Here is a 17437-nt window from a genome sequence, read left to right on the forward strand (position 1 = left end):
GTGCAGGAAACTTACGTTTCGGTGATGGCAAGCATCGCAGACTCTGGTCCAAATGCTTGTCAATTACTTTTATCTTCATTTACTTATCAAATGCCTTCAAACTGGAGTAAATTTTTTTGTCTGCACAAAATGTTTTGTTGAATTCAACTAAGCCTTGGTTTTTATGACTAGGAATTTAAAAATTGATTTTAAAACTAATGTGCAATAATATATTCTGTTTTTAGTGCAAGAAAATTCTCGAATTTCTAACCGTTGTAACAATGTCTTGAAGTTGAAACAAGATTATTTAATTGGTTAGAATGTCCCTTTGCCTACTTTCAATTACACATGACAAATGAGTCTGTGGAAATAAATATGTATGCTGCCTGTTTGTTTGTAAATGAGCCATTAACATTTGCATGGAAGAATATTATTATATGTTATTTTTAGGCCATTGCCTTACATAGGTTTAATAACTAAATCTAAAGTTTAACATCATAATTTATAATATTTAACTTAAAATGTTTTTTTTTTTTTTTTTCATGAACATTTCTTCCTTTTTAACTATTACAATGTGTGGTTTGGTATTACAAAGTTTTAAAAAGCATTAATTTCGCCCCAGATCAAGTTTCATAGCAGGTCATCATCAGATTTATATTTGCTTTTGCAATCAGCCAAAAGTGTTAAGAGAATGGAAATGTGTAACTGTTTCCTTTCAGCAAAATTCAATTTGTTTGAGAAGTGTCTTATGGAATCCAGCACCATTCTTTGCTCAAATGCAGAAATTGTTGAAAACTAATGCAGTAGAGTCCCTTTAATCTGAGCCATGTTTATGAGAGCGCCGCTTAATCTGAGGTACCGTAAATAGTGGACTTATCCCCTCTCGCGATAGCTTAAATTTCCTACCTGTCTCTTTTACTTGAAATTTAACGAATAATCTTATACATAGTACTTTTGTTTTAAACTTGTGTTTTCAAATCTCCTCTCACTATTTTCTCCCTATTTAATCTCTCTTACCCTCTAATTTTTTCATCTACTTTCACAGTTGCATATAAAACTGATTTTTTTTCAAAAAATTTTGTTGCCTAGTCCGCATAATTAGTTTTCAGTATCAGTCGGAATAAGTGTCAGTCCCGATCAACTTGGATTATCGGGACTCGACTGTATATAAATTTAAATGACTTTTAATTATAATCCAAAAAGTGAGTCCGAGAGCCCATAAGTGCCAGACCTTAGTCGTAGTATAACGGGTCAAAACTTTTCTGCGTAAGCACATCACAGCAGGTAAGAAAGGATTGCTGTTACTCAAGCTGAATCACACAGCCTTTGGCAGGAAACACTTAGCAAAGGTGCGTAAAATGGCTGCTAAAACTAAACATCATGAGATGAAATGAATGAAAGGGGGGCTCAACCGAACCAAGCACTGCGACAGAGGTCTATTGTACTAGTCCCCAAACAGAAGTCTTAAAACAGACCAGTAGCTGAAGCAGAATTCAGCAAACACCTAATAGGAATGAATCTTGCTTGGTTCAAGCAAATGATGACCAATGTGTTCAAACCTATAAGCGGAAAACACTTCACAATCACACAGGGTGTGAGTAATAGTTTCCTCCTAAAAGAGGTAACCTCTGCAAATTGGATCATTACTGACACCCGTTATAGCAAGGTGGCGCTTTAAGGTATTAAGTCCAGTAAGAAGACCAAAAGCCTTCCTAATGCTATTTTTATTAAGAAGCCTACTTAACTTTTGGCAAGTGATCCTCAGAGAGAATCAGGTCTGTCCTCCTTAGAAAGACAAGCTGAATATGTTCAATGTCATCGCGAGATAACTTCTCCGACGGGAAGGTTTATCTCACAACAGCCACCTTGAACATATGCACTGCTTGAGCGTAGGACTGTGGTTGACCAGCCCTTACTCTTTGAGATGCAACAGTTTGTGCAGCGGAAGGAGTTGAAACCTCCGATCGATGACGTTTGTTTTCTCTTACCTTCTCGGGAATGGCTGGCCCAGTGGCTTTCGCCTTCTGTAACAGCCTCTCCTGCGCCTGTTGCATTTTTATGCATAAATGAGTACCCCCTGCCCCCCTACTGCAGTGTCGGTGGGTTGCAGATGTGCACCCTTAGCAGTTGGTGGGTTGCAGACCTCCACCCTTCACCTCCTCCAGCAGCAACGTTGCTGGTTCTCTCCTTCAAGCCAGTATCCAGCTCCTAAGGAGCTGGGAACTGGGCGGTGGTAAAAGGTCAACACCCAAGCAACCACCCTGTACGAGTGCAAGGAAAATTACAACGAGGTTTTTCCTGGTTCCTCGAGGGAACCGTTTAAACATCACAACCCAGATGCCATCCATCCATCAGCACCTTAGATTGGGTATCCATTTTAGTAGCCTTTTACGACACGCATGGACTACATTGGGACAGTTTCCAAGACAAAAATCATGAGGATCTAGGACACCTCAAAAAGAAAAAAAAAATGGACTCCAAAACAGCCTCCAATGAGGGATCAGCCTGAACATGGCAATTTGTTTCACAAAGCTGATCCGCCATTTTGGAGCCTCTTTTTTTTTTTTTTTTAATCCTAGATCCTTCGAATATGGGTCTTGGAAGCAGAAAATTAGTGTAGGTTAGTTTCAAAGGCATGTCTGCACCTCTGTAAAATTTCGTTCAAATCGGAGCTGGGCAGGTGGAGAGGATGAGGTCACTTTTCATGGAATGACTCAATGATGATAAGTTTTTGATGCACCTTTGCTAGCCAAAGCCTGCGCGACTTTGCTTAAATAATAGTGAACCTTTCTTACCTACTGTGATGTGCTTACGCAGAAAAACTTTGGGCCTTTATGCTATGACTTAGGTCTGGCGCTCACGGGCTCTTGCTCTGTGTGTAATGTTGATGAGAGAGGAATTCTTTTAAGTTATCTTTCAGGTAAAAAGCATGTCATGCACTGTTTTACTTCTGAAACATTGTAATTCTTGTAAATATACTGTCACTGTATATATTAGTTTATAGTTAAACTACCAAAATTGCAAATAATTGTTTGATTCTTTCCATAATTCACTCCTATAAGAACTGTATTTCTTAAGACTGGCAGAAATACATTTTTTGAAAGAGATTTACAAATTTTGTACCATAAAGTAGCCAGTTAAAATCAAAAAGTCCCTGTGTGCATTTCTTGAGTGTTCAGCCAGCTACTGAAACCATCCTTTTCCCTTTCTAGTTTCACATGTGTTGTGAATATTTTCAAAGTTTCACGTACTAAACGATAAATATTGAACTTTATATGCCATCTATAGACTTCATTAATTCTAACTTTTAAAGGAACTAGTTTCCAGAGAAATTTGTGTATAATATTTACATTGTAATTAGTGTAGTTTACATAGTCTAGTGTGCAATGCAAAAAAATAGTCCAACAATTCTTAGTAGATGAGGTAACTGGTGCGTTTTTGTTTGTAATTCAGGACTCTTTTTATCTTTTTGTACTTCTTGTAAATCAATAAATTAGTTTTGCTCAATCTCCTTTTTACTCAAGAATAAATGAATAAATAAACCCCCAGAAGTATCCAAATTGTTTCACTGAATCAATTTAATGTGGAGGTGGAGAAATATTTAATCTAGTACCTGAATTTGAGATTAGAAAAAGTTAATGCATCTCTCAAAGTATTTGAAACGTTTGGGTCAAATTATTAGTGGTTATGTTTGATAATCATTTTTTTTTTTTTACTTAGGAAAGAAATAGTTAAAAAACAATTGAGAAGTAATCAAACTTTTAAGTTTGATTTCTTCCTATTTTTGAGCTTTGTGTAGGAAAATAAATAAAATTCAAATTGAAGAAACTTTTCATTTACTACATTTTCGCTCTTGCAGACTGAAAATATTAATCTCATTCTACATTCAGTATCCATCAGAAAATTAATGATATAAATATTATTTGCAACTTTAGATGTTTTGTAAACAGTAATTAGCTGTCTTGGATTTATTACCGAGATATCGATGAATGAAAGGTTAGTCTCCTATAACTTCGGTTTAGGATATTTTATTGCATAGCAGAACTGTGTTATGTCTCACATTATTTGATTCTTTAAATTAAATTATTGTTATTTTAATTTTGTTGCAAAACAAAGCTGGGAGAGATTGTCATGTTGTTGAATGCACCGTTTGAAGTTGTTTACGAGCTAATACATAACTTTTTTCTGAAAATTTCTGCACTGAATGTATATTTTACGTACAAAAAAACAATGCCTTAAACAACATTCTATCTAGTTTTTGAATATGGGATTAGGGCGACACAAAACAAAACAGTATCATATAACAAGCAAGACAAAAAAGAAAATTTGTAAAAATACTTAGTTGTTACTTGTACTATATCAAAAGTGTAAGGTGAAAATGAAATTTCATTTCCATGTAAATAGTTTATTCATGAGAGGTATAGACTGAAATGTTTCAAAAATTGTTTGTTGATAGATATATTTCCCCCAATGGCTATCACATGGATGTTAGAAGTACCTGAAATTTCTGTTAGATTCTGATCTGCTTCCAAATAGTTACTTATGAGCTTTTCATAATTTTATAGAACAGTAGTGATAATTAAACAGTGTTAAATACTGCAGTTTATGTCCTTGTAGCTTAGAGAATAATAGATTTATTGTTATAGAATCGTTTCCTTTTATGTCAATTCATCAGTGTTGCCAGATGGTCAAACCCAGATTTCCCCAATTCCCTTCCAACTTTTCCCCAAAAAGCGATGTTTTCTATCAAAATTCCCCAAATTCAAAAATTATTTTTCCACTAATATTTTCATAAAATGAATCGACTTCCTCTAATATTTTTGTCTCTTGAAAATAAAATTTTTCCCCAAATAGCCAAATTTTTTTATAAAATTCCCCATTTTTTTTCTTCCCGTTTTCGCTTTTTTTGTCTTCTTTATCTTTACTAATAATAAAGCTGAAAGTCTCTCTCTCTGTCTGTGAGGATCTCTGTGACACGCATAGCATCTAGACCGTTCGGCCAATTTTCATGAAATTTGGCAAAGGATTAGTTTGTAGCGTGGGGTGTGCACCTTTAAGCGATTTTTCGAGAATTCGATTTTGTTCTTTTTGTATTCTATTTTCCCGAGCAAAATTATCATAAGCTGGACGAGTAAATTACCAAGCTATCATAATGTGGAACCGTAACGTGGGCAAGCCAATTGGCGAGAAATTCATCATGCATTATTTGTAAACATGCAGGGGAACCAAAAGACCTTTTAATTTTCTACTACGGGCAAAGCCATGCGAGTGCCACTAGACATAAACGCCTGACCCAAAGATAAGAAATAGCCAAAGGTTTTTTTTTCTACTTGCATTTACTACTCTGTTTCTGTATGTACATTTAAACTATGATTTATGTATATATTTATCCAAGAACATTCTTCATCACACTTATTTTTACCTATTTCACGAATCAACCAGTTACTCACGCAGAACATTAATGCAAATTCCGTAGCATAATATTCTACATAATGCGAAATGCGAATTCCATAAAGTTGAGCAAAGCTAAACCAACACTGTTTGCTAGAAACACTACTACTTCTTGACGCGAATCTAAATACGAAAAAATTTCTTTTTTCCCCCCAGGTTTTCCCCAAGAAAAAAATGTTTCCCCAAAGAATTCCCCTCAAAACCCATTTCCCCAAAATTTCCCCAGAGAGCACCAGATTTCCCCAAAATGGGGAAATTTTCCCCAATCTGGCAACACTGCAATTCATATACTTCATCGTGGATGAAAATTGGTTGCGCTTTTAAATTACCTATTTTTTAAATGGTTTATAAAATACATTGTTCAGCGAATGCTATTTAGTGTTCCCTCCCCTCTAATTTGACTGCAAATGCTGCATTCTCTTAAAATTTGCAAGATTTTATTATTTCCAATATAAAAGTGGTAAAATTTTAAAATTGTAGTGAGTGTATTGAGCTTTTGCAGTATTTTTATTCAGTTTTTGTTCTGAGGCTTCAATTGATTCTAGTTCTTCTTGATACTAGTTATTTCAATTGAAATTTTTTGGGATCTTTTATTACCAGAAGAAAATCACAACATTTTGGAATGCAACTTTCAAATGTTAGAGATAACTTTGCTCCTTTTTCTTACCTTAGAAACTCCAGTAATTAAAGTGTAGAAATTTAGCTGCAGCATGCAGAAAAAAAAAAGTTTTTAATTTTAAAGATTATTTTTGTATTTTCAAAATTACATGTTTGATTAATAAAACAGTTTTCCAATTTTTAGCTATATAATTAAATTAAATTCTTTTCATTTTGAATGTAAATTATTTTTAACAGATTATACATTTTATCTACAATATTTTTTATACGATTTACATTATTTGAAATTAATTCTAGCAATGTAAGATTTTTGAAAGATATTATGCTGACAAAATTTGTAATCTGGAAAAGAGACGAGCTCATGTGTGTATCACATGATTTCCTTTTGCACCAATTTCAAGTTATTTCCCCGTTATTGGCAATTTTAAGGTGATTCAATAGTTAACTCTCTAAATAACATCAACAATGGCCAAATTGAAACCAGATTTAAAAATTAAAAAAAAAAAATCGCCAAATTTGTCGCCAAGTTGGCGACCAAAAGCTTGGCGATATGTTGCCAAGTGTTATAATAAATTATAACACCACTTGAGTTTGCATTGAAATTAACATTGTTTTCCCTCAAAAATGGTGTAAAAGACCCCCTTTGGAGCATCCGAATGCAACCAAAAAGGGAGGTACACAACTAGACCCCACTAGGACGTACCAAATTTCAACTTTCTAGGTCATACCGTTCTTGAGTTATGCGACATACATACGTATATACAGACGTCACGAGAAAACTCGTTGTAATTAACTCGGGGATCGTCAAAATGGATATTTCGGGTGTTTGTACGTTCCTAGGCACATATCCACGTGTGGTCGGGTTGAAAAAAAAAACTCAACATTCATTTGGGGGTGAGCAAAATGGAAATGAAGGTCAAATTTTGAGTGAAAATTTTTTTGCGAATACAATATACTTCCTTTTTTGTAAAAGGAAGTAAAAACATGTTCAATCTCTCTTGGTTTTCGCTTGTACGAGAGTGGTAAGTAACATGTGCAATGCAAAGTTCGTGGGATCCCTTTTTTTTTTTAAAAACCTTTTGTGTTTATGTGTCGCAGGCAAAAGAAAGTGGGAGCGTTATCTAACCCCCCATCTTTGCCCCTTCACGTCTTGTCAGATGTTATTTGAATGGATAGCTGCGCCATTTCTGTCTGTTTTTCTCTTTTTCAGGCCGATCCCTAAACCGAGGTGGGTTGTCTGGCTCTATTTAATCGGAGGGCAGCTTCCGAGGATCTTTCGTGCATGCCCCCGGGTTACTTCCTTCGTTTTGTTGCTGTCTTTTAGCTGCTGTAGCATCTCGGTTGCTCTGAGCAGAAATTCAGTAACTGGTTTGAAGTGCCATCTTTTCAAAAATTTTTTTTTTAGCTTGTGACATTTCTCGAGCATTCGGGAAATTGCTGTTGTGTCCTAGCCTATAATTTGATATTTATTTCCAAAAAGCATGCGTTATTTTTTTTATCATTCTAAAACCATTTTATAGAAGTCATTCCCTGTTAAAAAGAATGTATACCAGTGGCGGATCCAGCCGATTGTTTTGGGAGGGGCCATCCGAAATTTTTGAACAAACTCCGAACTCCCCAGAAATTTTATTAAAATGAAGTTTTAAAAACTCAATTTTCGGGGTATCGGGACATTAGGTGAGGGGGTGGATTTAGGAATCTCCCTCGAAAATGTTTCAAAATTTAAATTGCCGAGTAATTTTTGAAAATTAGGAAACTAAAAACGCATTTTGTCTATTTTTGATGATGTACGGAGAAATGTCAGGTTTCAGGTGCTGGCCCCAAAATACTTTTTGAAAATAAAGCTTAGAAACCAAAATATTCTGTCATTATACATTGAGAAGTTAGAAGAGGAGGGATGCTCTTCTAGCTCTTCAGCTTTCCATCCTAAAAATGCATCTTTAGGTAATGTTTGCTTACATTTAAGGAAGTGTGAAGGTGCTTAGAATCCTTCCTTCCTAGAAATATTTTGCCTTTGAGGCTCTAAAATTTCGATTTTTAACTTTTTTTATACATATTTTAGAAAGGGATGGAAAATTCGTGAGCTCCTCCAAAACCCTCCTTTTAAAGCTATCATCACGATATCAACTAGGGAGGGAGGGGGTCCTATCAAAGATCGTTTGTAATTGAAGTCCCAAAAATTTTCATTTAAGTTGCTTTTAAGCAAGTTAACTGATAAGGGCTGGATAAGCTAGTTTCCGTTGACATTTTTTCCAAATAAAAGACTTAAAATGCAATTTTTTTGCTACATATCAAGGCATTTGGGAAAGGACATGGAAAAAGGGGGTTCTCCCCCTAGTTTCGAAATTAAAGCCATAAAAACGAAAATTTAGGCACTCTTTGGTCTTGTGAACAATAGGTATACTCTGAGAACAGCAGCATTTAGAGATCGTCCACAAGTGTCTGTAGTTGGAATCAAGAAATGATGTAAAAGATGGAGAAAAATTTTGGAAATAAAAGTTTTGTTTTGAGGGTAGGGACATAATTTATCTCTCAATTAAGGCTTATGCTTCTTTTTCAGTATAGCACATGTGTTAAATTTTGTTATCTTCTCATCATATTTTTTTTCCTTTTTTTCTTAAAAAAATTTCTACAATCACAAGACTTTGGGAGGGGCCATGGCCCCCCTCCCCTCCCCTAGATCCGCCCCTGATGTATACTATCTGGGGTTTTAAGTTTTATTGATCATGAATAGCATGTAGTTAATATTTTCATTATTTTTGTTCTACATTGTCATTAAATTACTTTCTGAGGTCAGTATTTTCAAATAAAAATAGTACTTGAAATTCTGACTGCCTAAGTATAGTGGCAAAAGAGCAACAAAAAAAAAAAAAAATCATTGTATACAAATTAGAAAAGTTTTGCTTACTTGTATATATATATATATATTTTTTAATTGGTTTTTGTACATTGTTTCACTTCTCAATTCAGCAATTATCTGAATTTCCTTTCCACTATTGCTCTTCGAATGTTTTCATTTGCATAATGAATCTCAAACATTTTGAAGCAATGAAAATATTTTTCCATTGAGGATTCATTTGATATCAGGATTATGCTTTGAAGCATAAGCTTGCATATAATGATATACCCTATGAGATATATCTCAATCTTTCAAGAAAACGTATTCCCTGTTAATGCTTATGCTTGCTTTGCTTAACATAACTTAGCCATTTTATTTTCAAAGATCATTCAGATATCCATGTGTATAACCAGGGAATATCATGACATTCCCTGATGAGTGTCATTATTTATTTTAATCTTCCATGAGGTATTATTTGAACTTCTTGGTTGTAAATGAATCAAGAACAGATGAATTTCTTACTATGCAGCAAAATAATACACAAATAATCCAATGAATTATTTACCTTATCAGCTTTCGATGATTATAGTATGGATTGATTTTTGTAGTTAAGTCTTTAGCTCTTAATTTTGAAACTTTATTTAGTAACTAATTTTTAGTGTGTATTTTTGTATTTAAATATGTTATGACCATATGGATTTTTTTCTCAAAATGATAGATTTTTTATGCATTGACATTTAAGAGACATCATGGCAGTAACTTTTTTGTACAACATTTAGCGTTCATCGATAATTTGAAAACATCTTTACCATGAAGTTCGTTTTTGTAGCACTGTCTGATAGTTTTTTGAGTGAGCTATGAGAGTTATTTTTAAATGTATAGCCTTAAAACTGACAAAGAATTGATGTTGTTGAGTTGACACTTTAATTTTAGCTTTAGTAATATTTTTTTCCTTGCATTATTTTGGGTATATTTGATGAAAAAGCAAGTTAATAAAAATTAAAAATGTATCGTTGTTGAAATTTCTGTTTGAAAGAAATATTTTTGTCAGATGCTGTGGTGCTATCTTTACGGAAATCATGTGCTGATGTAAACTTAAAACAGTTACTGTGTTTTATGCTTAGGGGAACTGACTTGCTTTGTAGTTTTTCCTGAATTTTTTTTTTACTTAATTTGTTTTGTTTCGTTTTATTCGACCTTTTCTCTCTTTCTTTATTAGCTTGTAACATTTTAAAATTATTTTATTTTATTGTTTTATTATAATTTATTTATTTATTAGTTTTACTATTACTATTTAAAAATACTTTTTTTTTGTTTATTTGCTCTGAAATTTTGATATTATTCTACAGACTGTTTGCAAAAGTGCAGTGATAAATCTGATGAGTAGCGACTCAAAAAAAAAAAAAAAAAGAAAAGTGATCTATTGTTCAAACGTAAAAACAAAATCAGTTTTGTAATTGAATTTTGTATGACTGTACTACTTTTGACTCTTCAAAGTTTCAAAAAATTTATTCTTAAATCATTGTTTCATACAGAATAGGCCATGACTCATCTTCTACTTTCTCATAAAAAAAAAAAAAGTTTTTTTCTTTTTAAATCTAGTTTGTTCCCCTTTTATTCCATGGTCTAGACATATTAAAATATTTACAATCTTATTATCATTTTCACTCTTCATAACATGGCTGAAATTGAGATTTAGATTTTCAAGTATCTGGACATGATTTTAGTTTGGTGTAATCTTATACATATAAAATCTGAGTATCTATCTATCTATCTATGTCCAAGCTTCTTCTCCCGAACGACAGTGAACTGACCATCGAACCAGGTATCGATGGATTCGTCATCTTCCCGTCTTCATGTTTGGCTATTTAACATAATCCTGCGATAATAATTAGCGGAGATATCAATTAAAAATTATTAATTATGACTCTTAGATTTCAAAATAAAATCCATATTTTTCGAAGGCTTTCCTCCATTCAAATTATTATTCAGTGCTTCAACTCAACTTTCCGGATGAACGCTTTTATTAAAATTTACAGTGTGAAGAAAATCATTGAGATGAAAGATCTGTTGCAATTTTTTTTCTCGAATATAAAGAAATAAAATTAGGTTTTCCACGTGTATAGTGATGACCACGTGATAGGTGTTTATTAATGCAGTATGTTGCATTAATAAACACCCGGGCAACGCCGGGTAGTAGACTATTTTATGTAAAAAGCGGATTGTTATTGTGCATAAATATTTCCGATATAGTCTATCAGATGTAATTCAGTTAAACGTGAGTAAAGATTATAGTTGATAATGCATATATTTTCCCCTTTTGTGCTGACTGAAAATGTACTCATAACTTGTATTATTGATAACGATTATTAACGTTGATGAGGTGTTTTGGCAAAAATATGTTTTACTGGTGTTTTGCAAACCTTGCTTTACGCGCATTTATTTATTCCTTAACGCGTTAGAAACTAGTGTCAGTGTACTACAAAAACATCAACTGGACTGCTCTTACATTTTTTAGGTAGCCCGGGCACGCAGCTAGTTTAATAATATTCTTTGATGTTATTGTTAGTGAATGAGATTTATTATATATACAGTGAAGCACCGTTTATACGTTTTTGAAGGGACTGTATGAAAAAAGCGTACAAACGAAAAAACGTATAATGGGTATAGGTCAATGTGTATTAGACTTTGCAAGGACCAATTTTAAAAACGTATAATTGATAAAGACGTATAAAAGAGAAACGTATAAACGGTGCTTCACTGTATAGGCAAATAGGAAAGTATGCCAGTTGGGAAACAGTTTTAAGTGGGTGCATCTAATCTTAGGACACAAAATCTATAAAAAAAAAAATATCTCAATCAGTGTATCACTGTGAGCTGTAAAAATGAAGGTTAGGGAGAAGAGGGCAAATTTCAGGTCTAGGACAACAGATTTACATTCAGATTTTTGTTATCAACAATGCCAGAGACTTATTATTTGGATAGGGTTAACCACTCCTGATTTCTACTCAGGTGTATGATAGTTAAGTTGCGATTCAGAAAAAAAAGTCCTAAACTATTTTAAAATGATTAAAACAAACTGGAATCAAGTATGGTTTCCCCATTCTTTCGGAATTCAGAGGACATCGTTCAGAATAGGTGCCGTTTTGGTCGCCTTGTTTAAAGAAGAGTTTCTGAAAGAACAAAATCTTAACCTTTTTATAACGAAGATGTGGAGAGGGCTTCCAATGTTATGTTCTTTTTATCTGGTGAATTGAATGTATATAGACAATGCCCAGTGGGCTTTGCACTTCCACACTGCAGACCAGGGTTAAACGCTGTCAACTTAACCTTTCATCCCTTCAGTGGGTCAATAGAATGAGTACAAAACCTGCTTGGGAACTAAACCATGGGGATTTCATGTACGGTTTAGCCTCCATGGGCTTGCACCTCGAGTTTAGTCTAAATGTATGTAGTAGAGAATTAAACGCAATCCAGTTCTTTCCGTTTTTACTGGCGGGAAATGTGAAGTTTTTTTTTTTAGTGCTTGCCAAAAATGAGACAAGAGAACTTATTTTTCAGCTTTTCAGCCACAAGCTAACCTGAAAACTGAGAAACAATTTTTACTGTTGTATGATCATCAAAAATCAAAACTGTGTTGAAGGAACTTGTTAGTTTCTTTTTTGGAGGAAAACTTTTTAAAAATATTCTAGAACTTCTTTTGAGTCTTAAGACGGAAGGGATCACCTCAGTTTTGCCTGGAATTTGTTGCTGGTTGACTCCTTTCTCATTTGTAACGCCTTAGCAATGAAAAATATTGTTTTAATTCTTTCGATATGCAATTAAGTTAACCAATCCAATTGCAATCCAGTTGTAGTCAAAACGATTTTCTTGAGATGTGTTATATAAAGCCTTAATTGCCAACTTCACTGTGGTACATGCTGTTCTCGGAAAGTCTCAACGGAGAAACATAAATACTGCTCCTTTTTTGTAATGTTTATAGTTTTTTTCATATTCTGTATACAAGTGATTACCCATGCTGATCAAATGCATTGACACTTTGATGATAACTTTTTTTTTTTTAACTCAGTTACTATATTGAAAACTTTCAAAAAAGCAGTCACTCTTAGGAAAATTTGCCGTTCACATTGCCATTTTTCAAAATAAAAAACACTCATTTTTATCTAGGCATAGTAATTAACGATGCAGAGGAAACAGTCAATTATTTTCTGTGATTCAGCAATTCCTGAAAAAATATTTACCAAAATAAAAAAGCAATTGACTTTAAGGGGGCACAGTTTTTCCCATCTTGCTGTTAGCAGGTCTCTTTCATTTTTGTGCAGGTCCAGAGTTTGAATCTTTCTGCCTGAGCACCAAGCAGTGGCTATAACGAAAGAATCCGTTTTTGTTATCTTGTATGTTTTTTTTTTTTTAACGATATGGTCATGAAATGTATTATTAGAGTGAACTTCTGTTCTGACACTGGTTTCATGTGTATTTCCAGGAGTTGGACCACCGAGAAGATTATCTATTGCAGCTCATGTGTGAGGATTCGTAACTAATCCTCTCGTACGAATCACACTTGTACATACGACATTTCATACGTACGTTAACATCTATACAGATATGGGTATTTTGCACCACGATGATTGTGTCGACTTCGTCCCCCACCTTTCATGCAAATTCTTTCTGTTCTGTGTAGAGTGAATGGAGAGGGTATCTCTCTCCCGTCTGTTTGCACTCGAATGGTGCGGCAATCGGATAGGTTGCTGAAGAGCTTGAACAGTTTCTCGAACGTCCACTGTTGTGAATCGTCCTTTCTGCGCGATGTTCTTGATTTGTTCCTTTTGTCGTTGCGAGGTGAATTGCCCGGTAAAGTATCTTTCCTTAAAAGTAACTGAATGCAGTAGAACTGTGCGTATCCCGAAGTGAAAAACGTAGCCACATTTTGAACGCTATTGTTATATTTTTTTAAAATTGTGTTTATTATAGTTCATATTGTCGTTTTGTATGTTTGCTAAAAGTGTGCATTAGCTATGGGTCCAAAAGTTCCTAACTTTCTTTTCAATCACATTTTAGCTAACCTCTTTTTTTTTTTTTTTTTAAATATGAATTGCCTTCTTTTCTGTGACATATTAAGCGTGTGAATATTCATGTTGCCAGCTGTGAGAGTAAATTATAAGATCCATTATGTTAGTAAATTAGAAAGTATTTCATTGGATACCATGGGCGCCCATATGCAAAATTTTAAGGGGGGGGGGGGGGCTCAGATAATTTCCCCATGGAAACCGATTTCAGTACAGATTAGAGTTATTTAGGTTTGACGTTTTTAATAACTTATTCATTAATGGTGGAGAAGAAATGTTCATTTTTGCAAAGAAAAAAAGTACTAAAAGCAAGGAAATTTTAATTTCTAGGGGGGGGGGGTTGAGCCCCCACTTGCCCCCCCCCATATGGGCGCCCATGGCTGCCATATCACACTACTTCGATCTGTCCTGTTCACAACCATACAGCTGTGGGCAGGTAAATGGCAGTATCTGCAGAAATAAGTTTTTGACGTATTTGAAGAAATGTGTATTGGATTCAATACTAACAATAGGGAAATGTTGGAATTAGATGTTTTTTTTTTTTTCCAAACCAGAAATCAAATAAGCAAGCTTGTACAATAAAGCTAACGTACAACAGATGACAAAAAAAAAAAGGGCAGTTACTGCCCTTTTACTTACCCACGGCAGCATACTAGGAGACTAGATATGGCATTTCAAGCTCCCCTCTGGCCTACTACAGAGATGATTTACTAGTTTGGACTTATTTTAGTGTAATATGTCTTTAGTAACAGAGTTGAAATTTTAACGTAACTTTTTAACGATGAGACAAACTATGATTTGACTGAAATTCCGTGACATCTATGTCAGATGAATTCAAGTTAGGCCTAAATAGAAACCACAGTAGAAGACCGCTATAACGCACACCTTGGGACCAGAGCTTTTGCGTTATACAGGTTTTTGCATCATATAGATCATTTCACAAATTTTAAAACTAATATTCAGAATATATCTATATATTAGCACTTCAGAATGAGTTTTATCTGCAATGAGTATTAAAGCACTGATATTACAATTAGTCATTCACAGATAAATATGTTTCACAATAATAAAAAGAAAGTGAAATATCCTGCACTTATGCTAGCTTTATGGTTTGCATAACAGCTGCATCTTCTTCAAAAGCCATCTGGTATTTTCTGCTAACTATGAATACTAATTTTCATTTAAAAGCTTTGAATTAAGATGGAAAGATGAAAAACCGTCTCAAAATTTAATTTGCCTAACAATTTTTCTGTTTGCAAAGCAAAACAGAGGGATTTTTTAAACTTCAAAACCTATTGTTAACTTCTAAAAAGTTGTGTGGTTTAGGATCGAATAATATACTTTTGCAGCTAAATGCAATGTTTCCTGAAAGCCACGCCACTCACGTCGCTATTATGCCACAAAAAAGAAGGGCTCGTAATTGAATGCATTGCTTGCTGGGTGCAAAAAGTCAGAAGCAGTAACTTTTGCTTTCTAGTCAGTTTTTATAATGAGAGAAATTGATAGTCATCGTGAATTTTTTTTTCTACTGTAATGTTAAAATGTAAGTATACTTGGTTTACTATTTTTCAAACAAGCGCTGCAATCTATTCCAACCCTTTAAAATACATTGTAACTCTATTTAATGCAAGAAGTCACTTAAAATAATGTTAATTTATAATGGAGGTATACGTTACCAATGTGTTATAAATAATAGAGTTATGAACCACTGTTGTCATATTTTATGTTCGTCAAACATTAAAACTAAAAGTTTGAAAATATCAGCACAAGCTGTCTTCATATTTTATTATGAATAGTGACTTAACTTAATAATTAAATTTTATGTATGACTAATAAATATTTAATTACAAAACATTTTTATAATTAACTTGAATTAGAAAAATATCTAACTTCCATTTAAAGAGTTAACAATCTTTCATTTGAAAAACATGTTCTTTTTTTCTGAAGTTTTGCTGTCTGCAAAACGTTAGACATGATATTAGTCACATTAAATGAGCTGAAAAAGCTGTTAATAAGTAATTTAAAATAGTTTAGATGACTAAAATTGAGCTTTTTTAACGAAAAATTGAAATCAAAATCAAATTTTTTCATTGCTTGGAATTATTTAAAAAGTTGATCTCAAAAAAAAAAAAAAAAAAAAAATGTTTAGCCACCCCACAAATAGCTCATGTTTTTTTTTTTCCCCTCCCAAACTTAACAACACTAGTTCTGTTCATATGAAATGAAACACTGATCATTGCTATTAATATTAATGGTCTAAATTAACAGAATTTTTGTAGTTAAATGAAGCCAAATTAGATTTTAGCTTTCACCAAGCACTGATTTTTTTTTAATGAAATAAAATCAGGCTTCTGTGATATTTTGTGGGTAATTTAGTTATGATTAGTATTGAAAATGGCTTAATGTACTCTTTTTCAGTTGCGTTACAACCAGGGTTGGCCGGATTGGACCCAATGGTTTTTTTTGAAAAAACCCATTATGTAGCCCACTTTTGTTTTTTTTTAATTTTCTGAGAAGTTTAAAAAAATTAATTTAAATTCTTTCACAATTTAAACTTCTTTTTTATTTGTTCTTCACCACAGACAATGGACATAAAAATTGAATTTTGAACTTTAATAGTATTTCTTAACTCTTAACGGCATTAAAAAAATACTTCAAAGATTTTAAATAAATATATTTACTTTTTTCTTTAACTGGTCAATAAATAACTCAAATTATCTTGACTAAGTCCTGTCATGTCTGGTTTTCTCAATATTTGTAGATTGTACAGAGAAAACTACTCTAGCTAAAAGGCTTTCATGTGAATTATTTTCTGCAAACCAACACGTCACAAATCTCGAATAAACAAGGTATATTTTTTAGAAATTAACAGGTTTTACAAACGGTCGGAGAGAAAACAGAATAGGATGTATAGTATTTTCATTATCTTACGAAAAAGTTTAATATGTCTTACTCTGTACACAGAAATAGAAAAACAGGCAACATAAAGATCAAAGAAATGTCTTGATTAAGCTGGAATTCAGTAAAAAAGGACAAAATGAAATACAATAAAGTAAAATGCAAAAAAAAAAAAAAAAAAAAAATGTAGTAATTAAAAAACGAACAAAAAAAACCAATAGATTTTATCACCCTAGAAGTAACTTTGCCTTAACTGTTGGTAATCATGGAAACTAAAAAATCTGAAACTCCACCATTCTTGGGTTTCGTCGTCTTTTATACTTCAGAAAACGCTGAATTTTCCAGCTTTTTTTACCCCAAGATAATTTTTGTGCTTTGTCCATATACTTACGCTACAATATGCTACAAGTACCCCACATTTTCCCTAAAAAAAGAAAAAACCCACATTTCTTTTAAAAAACCCAGCTTTAGTTGGGTTTTATTTTAAAAAACCCCCGGGTCCATGGGCTTTTTTTAAAAAAAAACCTGGGTTTTTGCCAACCCTGGTTACAACAGGATTTTCCAATCACAAAAGTTAATCACTGTT

General features: G+C 33.3%; 1 protein-coding gene across 2 annotated transcripts in view; it reads left to right on the top strand.

Annotated features, from left to right (window-relative positions):
• Positions 1–17036, top strand: part of LOC129227023 (period circadian protein-like) — a 61698-nt gene extending 44662 nt beyond the window's left edge. Inside the window, exon 20 of one of the 2 annotated variants that reach the window (XM_054861655.1) lies at positions 13371–17036. In XM_054861655.1, coding sequence (XP_054717630.1) covers positions 13371–13424 — 54 coding nt within the window. In that variant the 3' untranslated portion in view covers positions 13425–17036. The remainder of the gene's footprint in view (positions 1–13370) is intronic. The other variant, XM_054861653.1, reaches the window with a different exon arrangement.
• The last annotated feature ends 401 nt before the right edge of the window (positions 17037–17437 follow it).

Source organism: Uloborus diversus, chromosome 7, assembly GCF_026930045.1.
Source record: "Uloborus diversus isolate 005 chromosome 7, Udiv.v.3.1, whole genome shotgun sequence".
Taxonomy (NCBI): domain Eukaryota; kingdom Metazoa; phylum Arthropoda; class Arachnida; order Araneae; family Uloboridae; genus Uloborus; species Uloborus diversus.